This window comes from Colletotrichum graminicola (assembly GCF_000149035.1).
Source record: "Colletotrichum graminicola M1.001 genomic scaffold supercont1.10, whole genome shotgun sequence".
In the NCBI taxonomy this organism is placed as follows: Eukaryota; Fungi; Ascomycota; class Sordariomycetes; order Glomerellales; family Glomerellaceae; genus Colletotrichum; species Colletotrichum graminicola.
The window spans coordinates 677,848-699,138 of NW_007361014.1; the positions used below are offsets into that span (position 1 = coordinate 677,848).

General features: G+C 54.8%; 5 protein-coding genes and 1 non-coding gene across 6 annotated transcripts; 3 read left to right on the forward strand and 3 right to left on the reverse strand.

Annotated features, from left to right (window-relative positions):
* Nucleotides 1–452: 452 nt before the first annotated feature.
* On the reverse strand, nucleotides 453–4,042 carry GLRG_03476 (SNF2 family domain-containing protein; the record flags this gene model as incomplete). Its single annotated transcript, XM_008094161.1, has 4 exons — nucleotides 453–587; nucleotides 645–3,617; nucleotides 3,694–3,861; nucleotides 3,959–4,042. The coding sequence occupies 4 exons, from the start codon at nucleotides 4,040–4,042 to the stop codon at nucleotides 453–455; spliced, it is 3,360 nt and encodes a 1,119-aa protein (XP_008092352.1).
* Nucleotides 4,043–4,921: 879 nt separating this feature from the next.
* On the forward strand, nucleotides 4,922–5,734 carry GLRG_03477 (uncharacterized protein; the record flags this gene model as incomplete). Its single annotated transcript, XM_008094162.1, has 1 exon — nucleotides 4,922–5,734. The coding sequence occupies one exon, from the start codon at nucleotides 4,922–4,924 to the stop codon at nucleotides 5,732–5,734; it is 813 nt and encodes a 270-aa protein (XP_008092353.1).
* Nucleotides 5,735–6,995: 1,261 nt separating this feature from the next.
* Nucleotides 6,996–7,094, forward strand: GLRG_13094. Its single transcript has one exon. It is a non-coding gene; the product is annotated as a tRNA-Leu (tRNA).
* Nucleotides 7,095–7,822: 728 nt separating this feature from the next.
* Nucleotides 7,823–9,120, reverse strand: GLRG_03478 (WD domain-containing protein; the record flags this gene model as incomplete). Its single annotated transcript, XM_008094163.1, has 5 exons — nucleotides 7,823–7,966; nucleotides 8,022–8,246; nucleotides 8,298–8,414; nucleotides 8,471–8,951; nucleotides 9,071–9,120. 5 exons carry the CDS (start codon nucleotides 9,118–9,120, stop codon nucleotides 7,823–7,825), a joined length of 1,017 nt encoding a protein of 338 aa, XP_008092354.1.
* Nucleotides 9,121–10,861: 1,741 nt separating this feature from the next.
* GLRG_03479 (formate-tetrahydrofolate ligase) lies at nucleotides 10,862–13,911 on the forward strand (the record flags this gene model as incomplete). Its single annotated transcript, XM_008094164.1, has 5 exons — nucleotides 10,862–10,985; nucleotides 11,050–11,070; nucleotides 11,133–11,170; nucleotides 11,224–13,751; nucleotides 13,803–13,911. The coding sequence occupies 5 exons, from the start codon at nucleotides 10,862–10,864 to the stop codon at nucleotides 13,909–13,911; spliced, it is 2,820 nt and encodes a 939-aa protein (XP_008092355.1).
* Nucleotides 13,912–15,888: 1,977 nt separating this feature from the next.
* Nucleotides 15,889–17,859, reverse strand: GLRG_03480 (ferric reductase like transmembrane component; the record flags this gene model as incomplete). Its single annotated transcript, XM_008094165.1, has 4 exons — nucleotides 15,889–16,415; nucleotides 16,468–17,342; nucleotides 17,405–17,566; nucleotides 17,645–17,859. 4 exons carry the CDS (start codon nucleotides 17,857–17,859, stop codon nucleotides 15,889–15,891), a joined length of 1,779 nt encoding a protein of 592 aa, XP_008092356.1.
* Between the last annotated feature and the right edge of the window lie 3,432 nt (nucleotides 17,860–21,291).

Sequence of the window (21,291 nt, forward strand, 5' to 3'; positions counted from 1 at the left end):
ACGCACTGTGAAGTGACCTCGAGCTATTAATGGGTCCTCTCTTCGACTCTTCTTTGGGTTATCCTTATTGCTGTAACAAGACTTTTGAGCCAGTACTGTATATATAGTATAGATAGCCCTTTCAGTTAAATGGGAACTCTACCTATACTGTACGTATAGATGCCCCATCTTCTTTCGCTATAAAATCCATGTTTGAACCAGTGGCACATGGCATCTTTGAAATTCGTTTAATTCTCGTGCAATCGAGCTCAACATACACAGTTCCTAATGACACCGCCCGAGTGGCCGTCTGTGGCGAAAGCCATACAATAAGGTTCCTTAAAGATATAACCGACCGAAAAGTTATGCCAGACCAAACGCCTTTTTCTATTCGCAGTCACTGCCAGAAAACCACACCCACACCAAAACAAAAAAATCGACATCTTGTTCATTCGTGTAGGTTTGTCAGCCGTCTATTTCTTCTTGCCCTTGGTCTTGCTCTTGGCATTGGTGGCCGACTTGGTTGATGTGACGCTCGACGCTCTAGAGGGAGCCGCGGATGTGTTCTTGCTTCCGGCCTCCGACTTGACGTTGTCTAGTGCCTTGTTCTACAATCATGGTCAGCAAGGTCTCTTTGTGGTTTAGGAGCTCGTCAGGGTTCTCACCTTGACACCATTCTTGGACTTCTTCTTCGCTGGTGCCATGCCCAGGATGCTGTCCTCGTCGTTCTCCTCATCGTCGGCTTCTCTCTTGACCTTTCCGTTGACGCCGTTTGCACCCTTTGTGGGATGGACGTCCTCAAATTCCTTGACAATGGTCGTCAACAACGTCGTGCAGCGACGGCTCAACTCGACGGGCGTCCTGCTGAGGAAGAACCAGTCGAAACGGAACAGAGGGCTCTCTGCGATCTCATCTCGCATTTTCTCATACAGGCCCGGCGAGTCGATGCCATGCTTGTCGAGAAGAACCAGCAGGAATCGATCCTCTTCCTCTGTGTACACCTTCTTGTTCGTGGTGGAGACGGAATAGTTAATTTTGAGCTGTTGCAAGGGGACGCGGTATTGAGACATCTTCTTGCGAAGCAGCTTCCTCTGGTGTTCAATCTTGCGCATACGCTCCTCGCCATCTTCAATGACCTTGATGTACTTGTTGTAGTCTGCGATCTCCGTATACCGCTGCCAGAAGACCTTGGCGTACTGTTTGACTTCAGCGGCAGTCTTGTTGTCGATATCCTCTGCGATACTCTCATAGTCATTGCGGCCGTAACGTCCGGACGCGTTGACGAACTGCTGAAAGTCGCGCCTGTTCCATTCGCCAAACCCTTGCTGTGACAGGCGTTGCTTCTCCTCCTGCTCTTCCTCGGTGAGTGGCGTCGCATTGTCAATCTCTTGTTGATCCAGCGCACGCTCTGCTTCACGCTCGTCGAGGTTTTCATCATCGCCATCAGAAAGCGGGACCTTATAACCAATTTCCTTGCGGTAGTACGCCGTCTCACGATCCTGGAGGTCGCGCAACCTAGGCGGATAGAACTGGTAGTCGTGAACCGGAACCTGCCTTGGGGCCCTCGGGGCCTTGGGCTTGGTATCCTTCTCTTTGGGAGGGTACATGGTCTGGCGGAAGTACTTGTCCATGGAGTATGATTGCTCCTTTCGCTCACGCTTGGCGGGGTTGATCCAGTTCATGCCAATGTCCTTCTTGTTGGTCTTGAAATCCTCGCCGTTCCAGGTGTAGGCAGACTCGGACGTGAAATTCTGCAGGTCGTCGATTCCAAGCTTCTCGTACCTGGCGTTGAGCTCCTTGGTTCTCGATTCACCAGACGCAAGAATCTTGTCGATATCGTCATCGTCCAGGTCAGAGCCCTTCTCGGCCAGCACACCGGCTGCGCCCTTGCTTTGGAAGACCTTCTCGGCACCGTGTTGGATCATTGAGAGAAGCTCGTCCTTGTTAGCAGCAGCCTTTGCGGCGACCTGGGCACGGCCTTGCTGGATGACAAGCTGGTCGAGACGAAGCTTTTGAGCTGCTCTTTCCAAGACCTTCTCCTCAATCGCGTTATCCGTCACAAACCGATAAACAACGACCTGCTTGGTCTGACCGATACGATGGGCACGATCCATGGCCTGCAAATCGGCCTGAGGGTTCCAATCGCTGTCGTAAAGTACGACAATATCAGCAGAGGTGAGGTTGATGCCCAGGCCACCCGCTCTCGTTGTGAGCAGGAAGATAAACTTCTCGGAACCTGGCTTGTTGTACTCGTCGATGGCGGCGATACGATCCTCGTGGGCCGTTCCACCATCGATACGACAGTACTTGTACTCGCGAAACACGCAATAGTCTTCAAGTATGTCCAAGAGACGGCTCATCTGTGAGAAGATGAGAACTCTGCTGCCTTGCTTCTGCATCCTGGCCAGCAACTTGTCAAGAACCACCATCTTGCCAGCGTTGTAAACGAGATGCTCGTCGGTGGTGTAGGGCGGGCCAGGTTCGGCGCCTTCGAAGAGGTAAGGGTGATTGCAGCATTTACGCAACTGCATCACAATGTTGAGCAGTCTTGTCTTTGACTCCCGTTTGCCGTTGGCGCCGTTGACAGCGTCAATGTCCTTCTCGAGAATTTTCTGATACCACTTGACCTGCATGTCGGACATGCCCAGGTACAAGTTAACCTCCTTCTTGGGCAGCAAGCTTTTTTCAACATCACTCTTGACTCTTCGGAGCAGGAAGGGCCGCAACACACGGTGAAGCTGCTGGACAACGGTGTCCTGGTCCTGTTCTCGGCCCGAAAACCACTGGTCGAAGGCCTCGGAGTCGCCGAAAACATCGGGAAGCAAGAAGTTGAGCAGAGCCCACAACTCGTGGAGGTTGTTTTGAAGAGGTGTACCAGTGATCAGGAGTCGATTTCGGGAGTTGAAGACGCGGATCACCTGAGCCAACGATGATTCCTCGTTCTTGATGCGGTGCGCTTCGTCGATGATGATGTATTCCCATGCGAACTTCTTGAGGTGACTCTTCTCGCGCAGAATCATTTCGTAACTCGTGATGCAGACGTCAAAGTCTTCGTTGACCAAACGGTCGTTGATGAGCGCGTTACGTTCCTCTTTGGCACCCTGAAGCACCAATACGTTGACCTCAGGGGTCCATTTTTCGAATTCTCGCTTCCAGTTGTCCAACGTCGACTTCGGCACGATAACGATATGGGGACCAGTGATACCCATAATGTGTCTCAGGTAGCCCAGGAACGAGATTGTTTGCAGGGTCTTTCCAAGACCCATCTCATCGGCAAGGATGCCAGATATACCATTCTCATGGAGAGAAATCAACCAGTTGAGACCAGCGACTTGATAGTCTCTCATCTGGCCCTTGATGAAGGCGGGCGATTCACGGAAGACCGTTTCGGCAGAGCCTCCGTGCTTCTCGTCTTGAAGCAGCTCGGCATCTTCCTCAGCCTCAGTCCGACGCAAGCGCTCGTTGCTAGCGCCGCCCTGACGCGAACCCTTCTTCTTGCTCTTTGTTGCCTCTGCGTTCTGTCGATCGATCTCGGTCATGATTTCCCGAATCTTGGGGTTGGGGTTCGTTTCGATGAAGTGGCGGAAGAGGTCAGTAAGACCCAGCAGGTATCGAAAGCGTCTAATACTGTCTTCTTCCTGTTTGGGAATATCATTTAGCACTATGTCATTGCCTGGGCCGTTTTATAACGCCAGGAGCTTGCGCCTAGCGTACCTTTGATTCACCCAAACGATCGTGTTTCTTGCCGAAGATGCTACGACGAAGCTGATTGGCTTCGGTCCGCCTTTTACGACCATCTCCCAGAGGTTCGCCAATAACGCTACTGGCAGTGGTGTTCGCATTGGTATCCGAGTCAGTGTAGTCGGGAGTCTCGTCGACTTCCTATATGCATGTCAGCCAAACGATTTTCAATCTAGTCGCGATTCGTAACGGCCTGGGGAGTATAACAGTGCGAGAGGGGTCGATGAGGAGCACGTACCATCGATTCAACGGGGTGAGCGTCTGCCGCGTCCGACATCGACGCGTCGGTGTCGGCCGCAGCAGCTCTCGAGCGAGGCGCCATCCTGACGGCTGTAAATCACTTTACGCGACTTACACGCGTTTCTTTCGACTATATTGCGCGCGCCAGGAACTGTAGATGATGTTCAATTGCCACAAATGTTTTGCAGGCGACGTTGATTGAGGAAACGCTCAAAAAAGGGAGAGCGCTTTGGTGCTGCGCGAGAGTGAACGGTCGTAGATGTTTTTTAGATGATGGAGGAAAGGTGGGATCCCTCTGCTTGAGAAGACAAATTCCGATCAGGACTAGCGTGTTTTCGCCGTGTCTTTCTCCGTGCGCCCGTCAATCAAGTGGAGTACAGCCGCCCCGGGAGATCGGGCGCGGAAGAAGGCAGGCTCCGACCAGAACGTCTCTGTTACCTCTGTTAGAGACAAGCGTGCAGCTCCACCGTCCGGTCCAGGATTGGATCAGTCAGAACTAGCGCACTGACCATGAGGGGATAACGTCAAAGCCACCTAAGATATCCTCGCTGTTGGCTCTCTCGGTTAGTGCCACTTCCCAGTGTCATGTGCTCTACCTTACGCTGAAGGCAAGCTGACCTCCGCTTCATTGACAAACAACTGCATTTTGCATCGCCGCCCATTAGACAACCTCCATCACCACCTATCCAACCTGTCAATCGCTCCGTTTTTTGGCGTCAAGAAGAGCCGAGCCGCCTGCAAATCTCGTCTGCGTATCTGCACTCGGAACCGCCACCACCACACCTTATCGCCAGTCACTTGGGGGGACCCGTTTGAAGACCCCACTCCTGCGTCAAAGATTTGTTTACCCGACAACTCGACGGCCTACATTACACCGCTAGAGGTGCGGGACTTGTCTTTTCCATTCTTTGATTCCATACTGACTCTTTTCAGTCGCTCCTTAATCTACGAGACAACCACCATGGATTCCATGCGAAGCCTCAACACCTCCCTGCCCGGCGCCTCGGCCGCAAGGCAGACTACACAAAATGACTCCCCGGAGCAACTCCTCGACGCCTTCAAGGCCGCGGCGCTCTCAGTGACGAAACTTTACAAGACCTCCGCGGCCGCTCAGTCCAAGGCCCGTATGGACGGCTACCAGGACTGCCTGGACGACCTGCTGGCGTTCCTCGACAAGGAAAAAATTGGCCTGGGTGACGGCGATGGCTGGAGGGTCCGGAGCTGGGCGACCGAACGGCTGGATGGAAGGGAAAGCTCTCAAAATGTTGAAAGCGACGACGAGGCAGACAAAGCGGAAGCTGCATCGTCCTCGGAGGCCAACAGGACAGACAGCGGCACTCAACTGTCGGCGATGCGGGGCGAAAGCCAAATGAGGACCGACTCAGCACCCCTTAGCAGCCCTCAGGTCGTTGAAGAAGAGGAGGAGCCCGAACCTGTGTCGATCACGGTACCGACGGCGGACTCGTTCACCTTCCAATCCTCACACCCGTGGCCGCCTCAGCAACCTCAGCAAGACGCCTATCTCAATCTTGCGAACCTCGACCTATCAGATTCTCGGGCACACGACACAACATCGACAAACACGAACTCTGGCGGCCGCACAACAAGACCACGACACCCGGCAAATATCCCTCGCTCAGCGTCAAGGCAAGGGAACAACCTCGGCCGCGGCGCTGGGTCGAAGCGTAAGATCAACTTTGCCGAAATCTTCGACCTCAGCAGCTTGGACAAGAACATGTTTGGCGGCGGACCGAAGCGCACTCGGCACACATAAGTCGACTAGAAGGCGACGACAACTGCGGCGGCATTCTACGCACTTTCTTCACTTTCGACTGCGGTCTACTAGGGAACTTTCCAACGACCAACATCTTGTCTCCTTTGTCTACCACAGTTTCTTCAGACATGTCTTGACGGGATTGAGCGAGCATCGACGTACATCTATCTGGAGGAAGGGTAAGGAGGGATGAATTGGGAGGAAAGGGACTTTCGCGCATCAGGAGGAGTGCGTCACGAGAGGCGTTGGTTTGGTTTTATGAAGGTGCATGGGCGGTGTTTAGGTTGGGACTGTTTATTGCGATGATGCCAAATAAAGGACGGCTAGCTAGTCCACGGCCAATAGCTACACACAGACATATCATTATTTTCCCTGTCGAACTTGTGACGATGCTGACGGCGACTTCAAAGTCAAGCCGTTACCACCGCAGGATAACGCAGGGATAATCACAAACAACACATTTCAGTATGGCAACTCTGATCTCCAAGTGATGCTTTCGGCCTCAAGTCCTTCTGTGTGGCTTTGCCACTTCGGGTTTCAAGACTCCGGATCTCCCAACTATGCAATCAAGTCTCAGCAAACCCAAATATGTTTCAACACATGGCAAAACCGGCTGCTGTAAACTTCGGGCTCGTCTCAACTCGAGGTCGTCTTCTCATCCCAACTACCATCTCGCCCTCCTGGAAAGTCCCTCAAACGGGTCAGCCCCATTTCTTTGCTTTCTCTTTTTGCCTGCGCGCCAAAGAGTCATACACTGCCTACCCCACAGCAGTAGGCGAGGGGTGTGTGCTCCACATTCTTTAGAACCCACCAGAGTCTTCATTGCAGCCCGTCACTCAAGTCTTGTCCCGTCGAAAATGGGATATCTAGGTGAACGGGCTTGGCTTCGTGGACGACTGCAGGGATCGCTTCAGCGTTTCAGAGCGAGCTTGGGCAGCATCTTGCCCATCAAGCTGTTTCCGAGCCTGGTCGCTTTCCAAGACCATCCCAAGCGACCACGTGAAAATGACCCCTGGCTCAGCGGCCGGTTCTGTCGCGACTCGCATGGAACACCCCACATGGCACTACGCTGCCACCAACTAGGTACACCACCCGAATCGACGAGATTCCCTTGCCCGCTCCCCCCTTATTCCCCCCCCACCTCATGCACACACTTCGCCAAAAACCTAACCAAACCCTAGCTCTACCTTTCTATAACCATTCGCCAACCCCAGCTCTCAACCACATGTGATCTTAGGATCACCCCTAAGATCATGGACACGGAAGGGTGGCCGAGTTGGTTATGGCGCCAGGTTAAGGTCAGCTTAACATCTGTTTCCTGGTGGGGCAACCCGCGCGAGTTCGAGTCTCGTCCCTTTCATTTTTCTATTTTTGACTATAACTTATAGATGGAACACTGGTTTGACACTGCATATACTCCGTACATACATACATACATACACATATACTGAGGAGGCCGTTGAGTATTTTGCCATCCTGTGCCGCCGCGTTTTTTTTTCCACCTTCAATTGCTATTTAGAGGAGGTATGACAAGCAACACCGTTTTCGCGGCAAAGCTTGTTTCTCTGCGGGAGGCAGCTGAGCGTTACGGGCCGTGGTTTGTCTGATTGTCAAGTTCCCCTGCTCTTGGCGCGCGTGGAGTGGTAACTCTATTTGGTAGATAAGGTTTCTTTCTAAGGTGATGGGGGAATTGTCCCTCACTCAAGTCGTCCGCAATCATGAACATCTCAGTCATGAGCACGAACACAGGCCTGCGCAGCCGCAATCATGCTACGATACGTTGAGCCTAGGTGCCAGATAACTCGTCATTACCCTGCTGTCTTGGTTCATATCATCCCCAGGTCGCCCTCCGCGCCAGGGCGAAAGAGAGCAAATGTCTTGATATCATCCGTACCAAAGCCATTCTTTTTTCGTTCGTCTGTTCTTCGCGGACTGCCCTAGGTTTTTACAAAAACCAATCTAACCATCCCCCAGAGATTTCCCAGAACGCCGTACTAATGCAAGCCGCGAAAGAAGACGAGAAGACGTAGCAAAGAAGGGCGTTGCTTTTGTGTTTGTTGTTAACCAAATCAGTCCCTCCCTTTCTCTTTAGTTCTCCTGCCTGTTCTTCCGTTCCCGCTCGACCTCGTACATGAAGTCGAAGTAGCCCTTGTCGAACTGGTGGACACGGACATAACCGTCCTCTCCTCCGGATGCGTAGCCCTTGCCGGTGGGGTCTGCGGCGACGGTGTTCTTCGGGTGTGTTAGTTACCGGGATCTCCATTAGCACAAGAGCTAGCCAGCTTACCAGAGGGCCGAAGTGGCCACGGACTCTGCCAACCTCGTCTTCGAAGATCTTGTGGTAGAATCTGGCCTCGAACTTTCCTTGTCTTGCCGAGGTACGGGTGACATCCATGGCAGCCTGGCCACCTCCAAGGATAACAAAGTCCTTCTTGGGCGTGATGGTGGCGCTGTTGAGGGGCGTATCGGCGACGTAGGTCTTGAGGACCTCGAGGTCCTTGGCGGTGATGAGCTATATCAGGTCAGCTTCCGGCCGAGTGGTCTAGCGTGGTGAGATATGTACCTTGGATGTCTTGTCCTTGCTAGCGGTGATGAAGTAGGTTCTGTCCTGAGACCACTGGAGATCCGTGATGGGCGTGTTGAGCTCGTGTACGGGCTCGTTGTAGATCAGGTCACCGTTCTATAGACAATCAGCATCATACCTCCATCCGGTGGCATACGTCTCATCAAACCCACCTTGGCATCATACTGGGAGACGGAGCCGTCCTCGTGGCCGGCGATGATGTACTTGGTGAGGTAGCTAAAGCCGGCGACGGTGGCCTTGCTCTCGTCGCACACGATAGTCAAGGCGCGCTCGTCGGTCTGCTCGGCCTCGGGGTCGGGGTTGATGTCGTAGACGATGATGTTGCTAAGGAAACCCATGCGCTTCTCCGTAACACCGAGCAGCTTGGTGCCGTCCTCGTTGAACTCGACGCGCTTGACGGCGGTGGGGAACTCCCAGGTCTTGAGGTTCTTACCCGTCTTAATATCCCACAGTCTCATCGTGTTATCGGCGGAACCGGAAGCGATCATGGTGCTGGTGGGGTCGACGTCGACGGTCCAGATGGCACCGACGTGGCCGTGGTAGGTTCCCAGACGCTCGCCATTGTGTGCGTACCAAACGCAAATCTGCTGATCCTTGGAGGTCGAGAAGATAAGATCGCCGTCCGAGTTGTACCTATTAAAGATAGCGCATCATGTCAGTTACATGCAGCCCCTATCGTCAGACTAAAGGAGCGCTTCGCCCTCTTCCCCCTCTTTCCTGGATAATTTCGCAGGCGGGGACAGGAAACGTACTTGATCTGCGTGAGCGCACGCTCGTGACCTGCCAAAAGAATAGGCCTCATATTGTCTGATTATCGAGGATTATTGCGCTTCGCGGTCTCGGGGCTTCTATTTGCGGAGGGCGGTGTTGCGGCAGGGGACGTCGGTCTTTAAATGGCTTGCGATGTCGTCTGGCAATTTTTGCCCTTCACCTCGACATTGTGGGTTTCGGTGCACTGGTGTGGGGCGCACTTTTTTCCCCGCGACCATTCTGCCGGCTGAGGTGAGCAGCCACTCACCGCCTTGCGCCTCAGGCACGGTGGCGCAGCCATCCACCACACCACAGCTTGCTATTTCCACCTCGAGCTCTGGGCCTAGGCAGGCAGGCAGGATAGTCTAGGATACTTCGACTGACTCAATTCGAGGTATTGCTTAGGTACTCTAGCGTGCCCAGGCGCGTCTCGGCCTATCAAACCTTTCTCTTGGACTGAAGCTTCGTGCCTATCGCCCGTCTAGTCCAGTCTGGTCCGGCCAATGCCATTCGTTCCAGAATCAACGCGGCATCAGTCACAACGTCTCTTTTGGGCAATCTCGACTCATCGTTGACTCAGTTCCAGTTTTGTGCACCCGATGCATTTTCCGGACTTAGAGCACTAGCAGCCAAACGACGCATCGGGCCTTCGACTCGAAATCCTCTAACCTCAACGGGCCTCAAGGGAACCTGAAGTAGTTTCAACAACTCTTGTCTAGCGGGATGCTTTCTATGCGAGAGCAAAGATATCAGACTATCCAGACTGCTGTCGTTGTGCTCTTTGTCTTGTACCATATTTGTTTTGTCTTTGTCCCCTTTACCTCCGGCCTTCTTTTCGACATCGATTCGGTCCTCGCTTGCCAACCTCTGTTGGCTTTCTTGTTTTTAATCTGGTTCAATAACCAACCAATTGTGACATTTTACCTCATCTCATTGAGAAGCGCCTGGACGTCGAGTGTGTCGATTACTTCCACAGGCGCAGGCAGTCGATACCAAAGCTGTCATTGCGCCCCCCCTAATACCCATAACTCGTCTCTTATCGATCGGCTTTGAAGCCGGGGCGGTTCGGGCCACTCCCGAAACTTTTCGACCTGCCTAAACCGCCGATCCTTCCCATTGACACTGCTGGAAGTTGGAACACCCAGAGTCTGCAGAGCCAGTACCAGGAACTCCTCAGTCACACACACGACTCACAGAGCTTATCGCTTAGATCAACCCAGTTGCCTAAAGGGAGATCCTGCTGGTGAACCTGCGGTGTAGACCAGGTCAAGGCTCAACGCAACATCTCGGGGTTCGGCATGTCATCTATCAGCCAGTTGAAGGGCACGCAGAGGCTGTCTTGGCCATGCCGTCTCGGACTGCCCAAAACGTCTTACGCTCGGCTTCGAACCCGCATTTTGTCTTCCAGGGCTGCGGCATCGGCCCCTCACCATTCGCTGGCTCAAGCTACCGCGTCCCGCCAATTGCCTCAGCATCAGAACCTTGAGGTAGCTACGGACCAAGATCCATCAGGCCGCCGGCCCTGCAGAACGCTAAATTTCGAGCCGGATCGCTGTCACCCACCCCTCATTCTCGTCGCTCCCGCTTATACCCAGGCTGCGCACTTGACTCCGGTCTCTGTCCCGACAACTTCATCATCCTCCCGTCAATTCACAGGCTTTGCGTTTGGAAACCTGCGAGTTCGAGCTGCATCGCTCGTCCCTTGGCAATCTTCCCGCCCGTTCATTGCAAGGACTCCGGCTCCCTACGACACAATCTCCCACAATAGGTCATTCGTGACATCCTCCCCCGCAATGGTCGCCAACAAGATCGATGGCACTGCCATCGCCAAGCAGATCCGGGATTCCATCGCCAGCGACGTTCTCGAGAAGCAGAAGTTGAACCCCAGGTTCCAGCCACAGCTCACCATTATCCAAGGTTTGTTTCGAGCTGTTTCCGAACTGCATTTCGCTTATACCTCGCTGACCATATCCTTACACAGTTGGCGAGAGATCGGACTCGAGTATGTTGTGCTGCCGTGATTACCCCACCATGAAATTTGTTGCCATGCTCACAACCCCACAGGCACCTACGTGCGCATGAAGCAAAAGGCCGCAAAGGAGGTAATTACTCGACATTGTCTCGGTATCATTTCAAGGGGTGCTAATAGCTCTAGGCAAACGTCGACTGCGAACTCATCCAGTTTCCCGAATCCATTACCGAGTCCGAACTTCTTGATCGCATTTACCGCCTCAATGACAACCCTGCCGTCCACGGTATTCTGGTTCAACTTCCCATTCCCAAGCACCTCGATGAGTACGTAATCACGTCTGCCGTCGCTGACGAGAAGGATGTGGACGGTTTTGGAACGAGAAACATCGGCGAGCTCGCTAAGAAGGGTGGCCGCCCCTTCTTCATCCCCTGCACCCCCAAGGGTGTCATGGTCTTGCTGCAGGAGGCCGGCGTCGACCTGAAGGGCAAGAACGCTGTTGTGCTCGGACGCAGCGACATTGTCGGCAGTCCCGTGAGCTATCTCCTCCGCAACGCGGACGCAACCGTCACCGTGTGCCACTCCAAGACCGAGGGCCTGGAGGAGCACCTCAAGGCCGCCGACGTTGTCGTCGCGGCCATTGGCCAGCCCGGCTTCGTCAAGGGCGAGTGGCTCAAGCCGGGAGCTGTCGTGATCGACGTCGGTACAAACTACATTCCCGATCCCTCCAAGAAGTCGGGGCAGCGCCTTGTTGGAGACGTTGACTACGAGTCGGCTTCCCAGGTTGCTTCTCACATCACACCGGTTCCTGGCGGTGTTGGTCCCATGACTGTGGCCATGCTACTGTCCAACGTTGTGGACTCTACAGTCAAGTCCTTTGAGAGGCAAAAGCAGAGGAAGATCTCGCCTCTGCCGCTGCACCTCAAGGAGCCCGTGCCCTCTGACATTGAGGTCTCGAGGTCTCAGAATCCGAAGCAGATCACCCGCCTCGCTAAGGAGGTCGGCATTGCTTCCCACGAGCTCGAGCCATACGGAGCCTACAAGGCCAAGGTCGATCTCAGTCTCTTGAAGCGCCTCGAACACCGCCGCAACGGCAAGTACGTTGTTGTCACCGGTATCACTCCCACGCCGCTTGGTGAGGGTAAGTCTACCACCACAATGGGACTTGCCCAGGCTTTGGGCGCCCACCTTGGCCGCGTCACCTTCGCCAACGTGCGCCAGCCCAGCCAAGGCCCGACTTTCGGTATCAAGGGCGGTGCCGCCGGTGGTGGCTACAGCCAGGTCATTCCCATGGACGAGTTCAACCTCCACCTGACTGGAGACATCCACGCCATCACCGCGGCGAACAACCTTCTCGCTGCTGCGATTGAGACACGCATGTTCCACGAGAACACCCAGAAGGATGGCCCCCTCTACAAGCGCCTTGTTCCCGCCAAGAACGGCAAGAGGGTGTTTGCCCCTGTCATGTTGCCTCGCCTCAAGAAGCTGGGTATCGAGAAGACCAACCCCGACGACCTGACCGAGGAGGAGATCCGCCGCTTCGCCCGTCTGGACATCGACCCTGAGACCATCACATGGAGACGTGTGCTGGACGTCAACGACCGCCACCTGCGAGGGATTACTGTCGGCGCTGCGCCGACTGAGAAGGGTCACACCCGTGAGACCGGCTTCGATATCTCTGTCGCCAGCGAGTGCATGGCCATTCTTGCTCTCAGCACCGACTTGGCTGATATGCGCAAACGCCTGGGAAGCATGGTAATTGCCAGCTCCAGGAGCGGCGATCCTGTCACCTGCGACGACATCGGTGCTGGCGGCGCCCTTACGGCTCTGATGAGAGACGCCATCAAGCCCAACCTCATGCAGACTCTGGAGGGCACCCCCGTGTTCGTCCACGCCGGCCCCTTCGCCAACATCAGCGTCGGCAACAGCTCCATCTTGGCGGACAAGATGGCCCTCAAGATTGTCGGCACTGAGCCTGAAGAGGACCACTCCGAGAAGGCTGGCTTCGTTGTCACTGAGGCCGGCTTCGACTTCACCATGGGCGGAGAACGTTTCTTCAACATCAAGTGCCGCGCTTCGGGACTCGTGCCCGACGTCGTGGTTGTTGTCGCTACCGTCCGTGCCCTCAAGGTTCACGGCGGCGGTCCTCCTATCGCCCCTGGTGCGCCGCTCAACGCCGTCTACAAGCAGGAGAACGTCGACATCCTCCGCGCTGGCTGCGTCAACCTCAAGAAGCACATTCAAAACGCCAAGATGTACGGCATCCCCGTCGTTGTTGCCATCAACAAGTTCGTCACAGATACTGACGCCGAAATCGCCGTCATCCGTGAGGAGGCGATCGCCGCCGGCGCCGAGGATGCCATCCTCTCCAACCACTGGGCCGAGGGTGGCAAGGGCGCCTTCGAGCTGGGCAAGGGCGTCATTGCCGCGAGCGAGAAGCCCAAGGACTTCAAGCTGCTGTACGACCTCGAGGGCTCCGTCCAGCAGCGCATCGAGGCCATCGGCCAGAAGATGTACGGCGCCGCTGCTGTCGAGTTCAGCGAGCTTGCGCAGAAGAAGGTCGACACCTACACCAAGCAGGGCTTTGGCAACCTCCCCATCTGCGTTGCCAAGACGCAGTACTCCCTATCTCACGACCCTGACCTGAAGGGCGCTCCCACCGGCTTCACTGTCCCCATTCGGGACGTTAGAATGGCCGCCGGTGCGGGTTACTTGTAAGTTGAAGACCGTCCCAGCGAAGATGGGTGCAACTAACACGGGCACAGGTACGCTCTCGCCGCTGACATCCAGACCATCCCTGGTCTGCCCACGGCTCCTGGTTACTTGAACGTCGACGTCGACACCGAGACTGGTGAGATCGATGGCCTGTTCTAAGAAAAGGTTGGCAGGCTTGCCGGTGGTTCTGAGGCGCCTTGAGATGCGGGTTTTATTGTTTTTCAAACGTTGGGAAAAGGGGATAAGCGGTATTCCGGTGGCATATATTCAACAAATGGCGCTGGTCAAAACATGGGAAGGTCAACTACATGAATATGTTCAACAATGAAACTTACTGTCGGGCTCCTTAGAAAGACAGAATACGAGAATAGGAAAGGAACTATTCCAAGATGCGTTCGTTCAATACCGATCCACTGTCGGCTGCGTTCACTGAGTGGGCGAACCTCGACGCTTTGCCAATGGGACATGGGTATCCGTCGTAGAACGCCGAACCGCAGATGAGACCGACCGGTACATCCCAATCCAGGGCGCATCGTCTCGCCCAGGCTCGCCCCTCGATGCCCGGCTGCCCACGCTAGGACGGCGCCGTCCGACTGCGTCCCACGCGAGTTTTTCTGCGTCGACATCCGGCGGCCTCGCGAGGAGTTTCCGGGTGTGTGTTGAGGCCCAGAGCTCGCAGGTTTCGTCCCATCCTTTCGTCGGGACACCCCCCATCCGGTCGCGCGACCTCTTCGCAACGAGGAAACAGAAAAGACTCCCCCCCCTACGGAATGAGATATCCTTCTTTTCTGTTCCGTGCCACGAGTTGGGTCGCGAGGTTACGCGGGACGTACATTTCCGCAACTCATTTGTCTAAGATCGTGCCATAGGGTGCGATAGGATAGATGGATGGGTCGGGCGTTCGCTTGGCTCTGCCCAGTCATCGAATCTAGCTGACGAGAACCACCTCCTCGTCCGCCGCCCCCTCCTTCCAGGTCGTCGATTCGATGCCCGCTTGATGTTCGACATCGTGACCAATGTCCCGTGGCGGCTTTCCCGCTGCTGTCGGTTCCTAACCCCCCTCCCAATTGTCTGCGCCAACAAGAAAGCTTGGTCTCGCCGACGAGCCATCTCCAAGCCGCTCACCCCGACCCCGACCCCCCTTTCTGGAATATCTACTTCCTGTTCGTAGGATAGGTGACTCGGGGGGGCAGGGGGGCGGCCAGACGGACTGAGCGGCACGAGGGAGGGTTTCTACTTGGCAACGATGACGGCCCGGTCGAGGCGGAACCAGCAGCAGCAGAGAACAATTGGGAGCAGGGTGGGGCGAGGGTGTCTGGGCGGTAATATAACTGGCCTTGATTCTGGGTAGTATTCTCTCGCCTTGGCTGTTGACAACTCGGTGGGTGCCGTTCCGGCTTTCAAAGCGTAGGGTAGCCATCGGACCGGGCTGCCGGGCCTCATGGCGGTCCACGGTCTCCCATTTCCCAGACGCGGCCGGAACGTCAGGCGACCGGGTCAGACGGGCAGACCGGTCATTTGCAAACTGTCATTTCCACCTTGGAAAGCCTTGATTGGCCTTTGGGATGCTGCGCCGGCAGATCTGCCTGAGTTGTCTGGGAATGTTCCTAGCCTTCAGATCATCAGGGAACGTCATGCACGTCGCACACTCCCATGCAGAGCCCTTTACACCAAGCACGCGTGGGAGATTCGGATATGTTTGGGGGGCTTTTCCTAGGTTTGAAATATTTGTATTGAGGACCTTGTCCCTCTCTCCAATTCGCCATCGAAACTACAGGGTGGCCACCGAGGCCAGGCGTTTGTATTGGGTATGAACTCGTGCGTGACGTGCGACAGCTTCATCAATAATGGCCCATCCTCGCTCTCTCTTCCCAAAGTCCAGCCAGGAAAAAGAGACTGCAAACATGATACTCTTCCTTTGTCATCAAATCTGCCCTGAAAATTGCAATGAAGGAAACTATTCCCTTGCCCATATTTACTCCAACACACCGTGAAAGAAAAAGAAACCCCAGTTGTCAAGTATGTTCATGAAGTAGTTTGCTCAGAGAAAATCCAAGAAACAAAAGCAAATAGAAAAGAGATTTCTCAAAGCAATTCCTGTCTTAGAAGGCCTTCTCTGTGCGCAAGTGCTCACATTTACCAGCCAAACTGCTCGCAGTGCAACTCAACTGCAGGGCCAGAGGTACGAATGCAAGACGCCGTGGTGTTGCGGACCTGGGTCATTAGGCTTTCAGGGCCGCAGCCCATAACAAGGACGCGCTGGTTGGGAGTCGCATCATTGATGGTGGTGCGAATGATAGCCGAAACATCGGCCCGGCCGTAGTTGATCGGGATGGTGTTGATGTGAGTGGGGGCACCGTTCTTTTGCATCGGAGATCCAGGGAGTGGGCTATCAGACTCAGAGCCAGACTTCTCAGAATCAGAGATGGCGCGAGTAACAACCTTGGGGGGTTGCCGGGGGGTGCTGTTCTCGACGTCAAACTTCTCAGAATCCGGGGTGATGGGACTGGATTCCTGCGACGAGATGGTTGCCGAGCGGGAGCGGTCTTCGGTGGTGACGTAACTTTCGGAAGAGCTTATAGGCCGAGTGACATAGAGGAGAACAGACGATGACAGCGCGTCATTGATAGTAGAGAGATGGTGGGCGAACCACTCCAGACGAGCTAAAACCGATCAGCCGGTTGCTTCATGCAAAATCAATCGCGAGTGGCTTACAGTGTTCTTTGACCATCCAGATGAAGACTATGCTCTGTCCCGAGCTCCGCGTGAGCCGCTTGAGCATGTTGAGAGCCGTACCGACGGTGAAACTGGCACCGCTGCCTCCTGCGACAAGGATAACTTTGTCGTACTCTGCCGGGTTAGGGAATGTGCCATATGAACCCTCAACCGAGGCCTTTATGGTTGCACCCGGGTGGCGGACGGCGTACTCGTGGAGGTCGCGGGTGAAGCCGTCGTACGAGTTGATGACGAACTCAAGGGGGTCCATGGCCGCGATGGTGAAGGGGTGCATCTCCAAGGCGCGGATCTTCGGGATCCACAGGAAGCAATGCTCGCCGGAGCTCGCGCCGTAGGGAGCCTTCTTCAGGGTGATACGAGTACCGCCGTTGGGGAGGGGGTGAACAGTGGCCGTGTTGTTGAAACTGTAAGCAACGACCCGGACGAGCCGAATAGCGCGATCAAGGAGCCAGATGCCGGCGGCAGCGGCCGTGATGTAGACAATCTTCTTGGAAAGCTCGGGCTGGTGGAGACCGACGAGGACCATAGAGATGGCGAAACCGGACACGTGAAGGATGTAGAACAGCTCGTAGTACCACAACCGGACAATTGCGCCGGCGAGGACCAGCACGAGAAAGGTGAAACCGGAGACTATACCGTAAACCTCCTCGTGGACGCGGAGGCGTGCGATGTTGCCATGGCCAATGAAGTACGACGAGTAAGTTACACCGTGTACAATGATCAGGGCCATGGTGACATAGCCAGCAATCTGGTGGAGTACATTGAGACGCTCGTAAGACCAAGCAGTCAAGTAGCCGAGAGGGGTGTTCTTGAGAGACAGGAAGACCAAAAAGGCGATGTTAACGATCGAGAGCCTGCAAGTTGTCAGTTTCTTTGGTGGCATCTCGACGGGATTCAGGACGTTGGTGGCACTTACCATCCGGCACGAGCTCCGACGACTGAGAGATAGGACAGGGTCGAGGTGTCGATGTACGTCAAACAGAGGACGATGTTGGCCACAACGTAGATTGTTGTAATGACGGCATGGCCAGTGGAGGGTAGGAAGGGAACCTTGCGGACAGAAACTCTACGAATGATGCTGAGTGGAATTCCGTTAGCTCCCGATTTTGTGAGACGGTCTGGTGAGGTGGAGGATTTTTGTTCTGGCTGGACTCACCGGGATACAAAAACGAAAGGCTTTGCAGCGAAGGAGAGCCTCGAAGCAAGGCCAGTCTTCTGAGCAATCAGGCGGGTCAAGTGGAAGACGATGAAGACGCCCATGATAGCGGCCAAAGCAGTGGCATAGTAGGTCATGGCCTCATGGTTCATGCGGGTGCGCTGAGCAAACAGCTTGGGGAAGGCCGAGGGGCCTCCTCCACTACCTCCAGCCATCGCGAGCGAGCAAGATGGGTTGTGTGTGTATGAAGTGGTGAAGAGAAGCTATTCGTGGCTCTCTGGGAGAGTGGAGAGATGTGTGTATGCGTGTCTGGCGTTGGGCTGATCGAGCGAGCGAGTGAATGAATGAGTGAGGTGTAGTCAACTTGGACGTGATTCCAGAGTCGGGAATGTGCCAAGTTTATAACAAGAGAAATTGTTATGATGATATTTGGGAGTGTGACTAAATTTAGATGAAATAGCTCGCTTGATAGGAGAGGAACGGTGGGTCTTAAAGGCCTCGGGAGCCGGCAGAAGAAAGGGTGGGTGTATGAATTGAAAGAAATATAGCCCCCGTTTGCGGCATGCATGGGAGGTCTCGATACCAAGGAAGAGGTGAGGTGAGAGATATCGAGGCCAGTACTCGGTGATTAGGTGGTGGCAGAGAAGGAGGAACACGAAGGGGCCATTGAGTTGGTGTCCAGCACAATCAGGTAGGTGCGAATGCGATGTAGACTGGGCAGGCGAGGAGGGAGTACCTTGCGGAAGGCGCGCCGTTCGGTTTGACTTCCCGGGCTGTACCTTTCATCCAGCCTACCTTAACCTACCTGATCTTTCAAGTCATCCTTGTGGGCAAGAGAGGTAGGTACCTAGAGAGAGAAGAGGGCAGCATATTTGTTTAGAGTTTGGGGAGAGAAAACCCGTCGGGGAGGAGCTCCAAACGTTGTAACGTCCTCGGCTTTCACAAACACTGCTTCCCTGCTTCCTTCCCTTCCCGGTTTTCATTTCCGTTTTTTTCTTTCTTTTCCTTTTGAACTAGTCCTCTTGGTTCCACAGAGGCGTGTCTCCAGGAGGCTCGCAAGGCCAAAATCGTTATTGATTCGAAACTCTGAAATGTCACCCGATGGAACATAGTTTACACAATCGGCTGCAGGTTCCCACTTACATGCTGTCATGGATGGATGCGGCAGCCAGCTTGTCTGAACCGTGGTGGCTTGCCCCACGTGTGTTTTCCCTACCTCGAAAACTCGTTTTGCCATTCAACCTTTCTCTCTATCCAGGGTTCAGGAGGCAGCCTTTCGATAAGAAGAGTAGGGTATCACCGTCTCAGCTAGTGCAATCAGCAGAGTTGCCCGAAGAATGTCGCAATATGTGTGCCGGGCTGTATCTGTATCGACACCTTCCCTATAAGGCCACCTGCTTGAGCTTACACCATTTTACTACCGCTCTCATGCGCTCATAATGCACCCACATAACGCGCCCTCTCCCCTTCCCCCGGGACCTTCTGACGCTAGGGCTGTATATTAATCAAACATATGGCATGTAATGGAGGCGCCACGTCCCTGCGATAATCGACGGGCCCCTGTGCCCGTCTGGCCAGAGAAAGGACCCTCCTCCCCTTGTCTAGCTTCCTCGAAGCTAAGCCTTTGGTCCATGTGGATAACATGGAGCCGTTCCTGGATAGCTGTTTCCCACAGCCGCAGGAAAAAGAATGAGCGACATACATGGACACATAACAGTGCCATGCCCTGTTATGTGGATATCGGCTAAACCAAGCTTTGATAGATCCCTCAATGCCGGTAGCCGGTGTTACTGAGACACCGTATCTTGGTCCCCGCAGTGAAGCGAGCCTGGACAGTGGGACGCGGCGAGGGAGAATTCGCTTCTTGGGGGGGGAGGGGGGGATCTCACGGGCCATAGATCTCGATTAATTTTCCATCCCCCGTCCAGAAAGAGACGAGCGCAAGGTCTTGTTCCATCTCGGCGGGCTGGATGCCTTGTTTTGTCAGCTTGGCAAAGCGCTGGGCGTTGCTTGTGTCGCTTTGCCCCGATCAGCAGGACGACACGCCAGGGCGAGAGCTGCTCTTAAGGGGGTCAGGTAAAGTAGGCGAACGAAGGTTGATGGAGGTTGAAGTAGAGTGGCCTGTGGCGCGACGACGAGGGGACGAACGACGTTCTGGCCACCACCCTTCCCCTGGTGTGTGCCATCAACACCTGCAGCATGCCGCAGACTCGGACTCACTCCTTTCGTAGCCAAATAGGGAAGTACCGGGGGGTGGTGTTGACATTTTCTTCTGGCTAGATAGATTGCACCAACCACGAATGAGGCAAGAAGCAGAGACATGTCTCCCCTACGACCCGGACACTGTCAATGGTTGAGCGAATGTTATTGCAATATGGTACTTCGGCATCGGATCGCATCCCGGTGTCATTCGAAGTGGGACACCGGTATCACGGTGGCTGTTTGCATCGGTAGAGATTGACTTGCCCGAATAGGACGGAAACAAGGTTGCAGAGGCCGTCGTACGGGCCATGTGTCGAAGTCGAGGCAAAATCCCGCCCCAGCAAGACCCTTGGAATGTCTTGTCAGTAGCCTGTGCACATGCACATGCACATGCACATGCTTTTTGGAGTTTTCCCCCCCTTCTTTTCTTCTTCTTCTTCTTATCCAATGTCACCTAGCGGGCAAGCCCCCCCTTACCTGATTGTTAGACCTTCCTAGGTCGAGCCTTGATCCGTTTGTCGTGATTATCGCCCGTTGTCGAGCGGCGCATAAACCCCCGAGAGGGTAATTTCGGCCGTCAAATGCATATGCCTTCCTACCCGCTGGTGGACGGCGCCGTTTCGGCGGTGAAGTGCCTGGGAACTGACAAGCCAGATAGGTACGGCACGAACTAGGCGAAACGAGGTGGACGGGAGCGCGGGAGAACGGGATGTGCAGTTGGTGAGGGCAGACCAAGGCTACGCCAGATTGGTCGGCTGGGCTTGTTTTGACGTTGATGTGTCAGGAACTTAAAGTGATGTGATGGAAAAGTGACTGGAGCGAGTCGGTCGAGTCGGTCCACCCTCCCTTGGCGGCACGCCGCTTCCAAGATGCCCCGGGCCCGTTGCCGCCACTGCCGCATCCAGGTGGCTGCGGCTGTGAGTAAAGAGACAGCCGACGGCAGCGCCCAATGAGATGCGGCCAGGTCATCAATCTAATCAATCTGGAGTCGAAGGCGGCAGGGGCTTTCGGGAGGTCACACTGCCCGAACCGTCTGTCTCTGGAATGGCGGACAAATAGCTGCTCCGAACCGGGATGCCCTACCATCAGGCTCAACTGCGTTGCTTCGGGCACAGCAGATCTGTCCCCACTCGCAAGAAGCTGCTCGTTTGTCCCCTCCTGCAGCTGTCTCCGAAAGTAGGGGAGCGGTGGAAGGGGGTCCTAATTCATCATCAGAAGACAAAGCATGTCTTGCGTGGTACCTACAGCAAGTAGCAGCCGTTCTGGCCCACGCGCCCCATACCGCAGGCTAAGCGAGACGCCGGATCCGGAACGATGCAAGGTTGACTGGCAGGCTGGTAGATTGGCATAGATTGGTAGGTTGGTTCATTGTTAGTCACGAGCCTGCTGCCTCTACGTAGTACGTCGTGTGCTGATTCTCCACGGGCGCTGACAGGTCGGGTGCG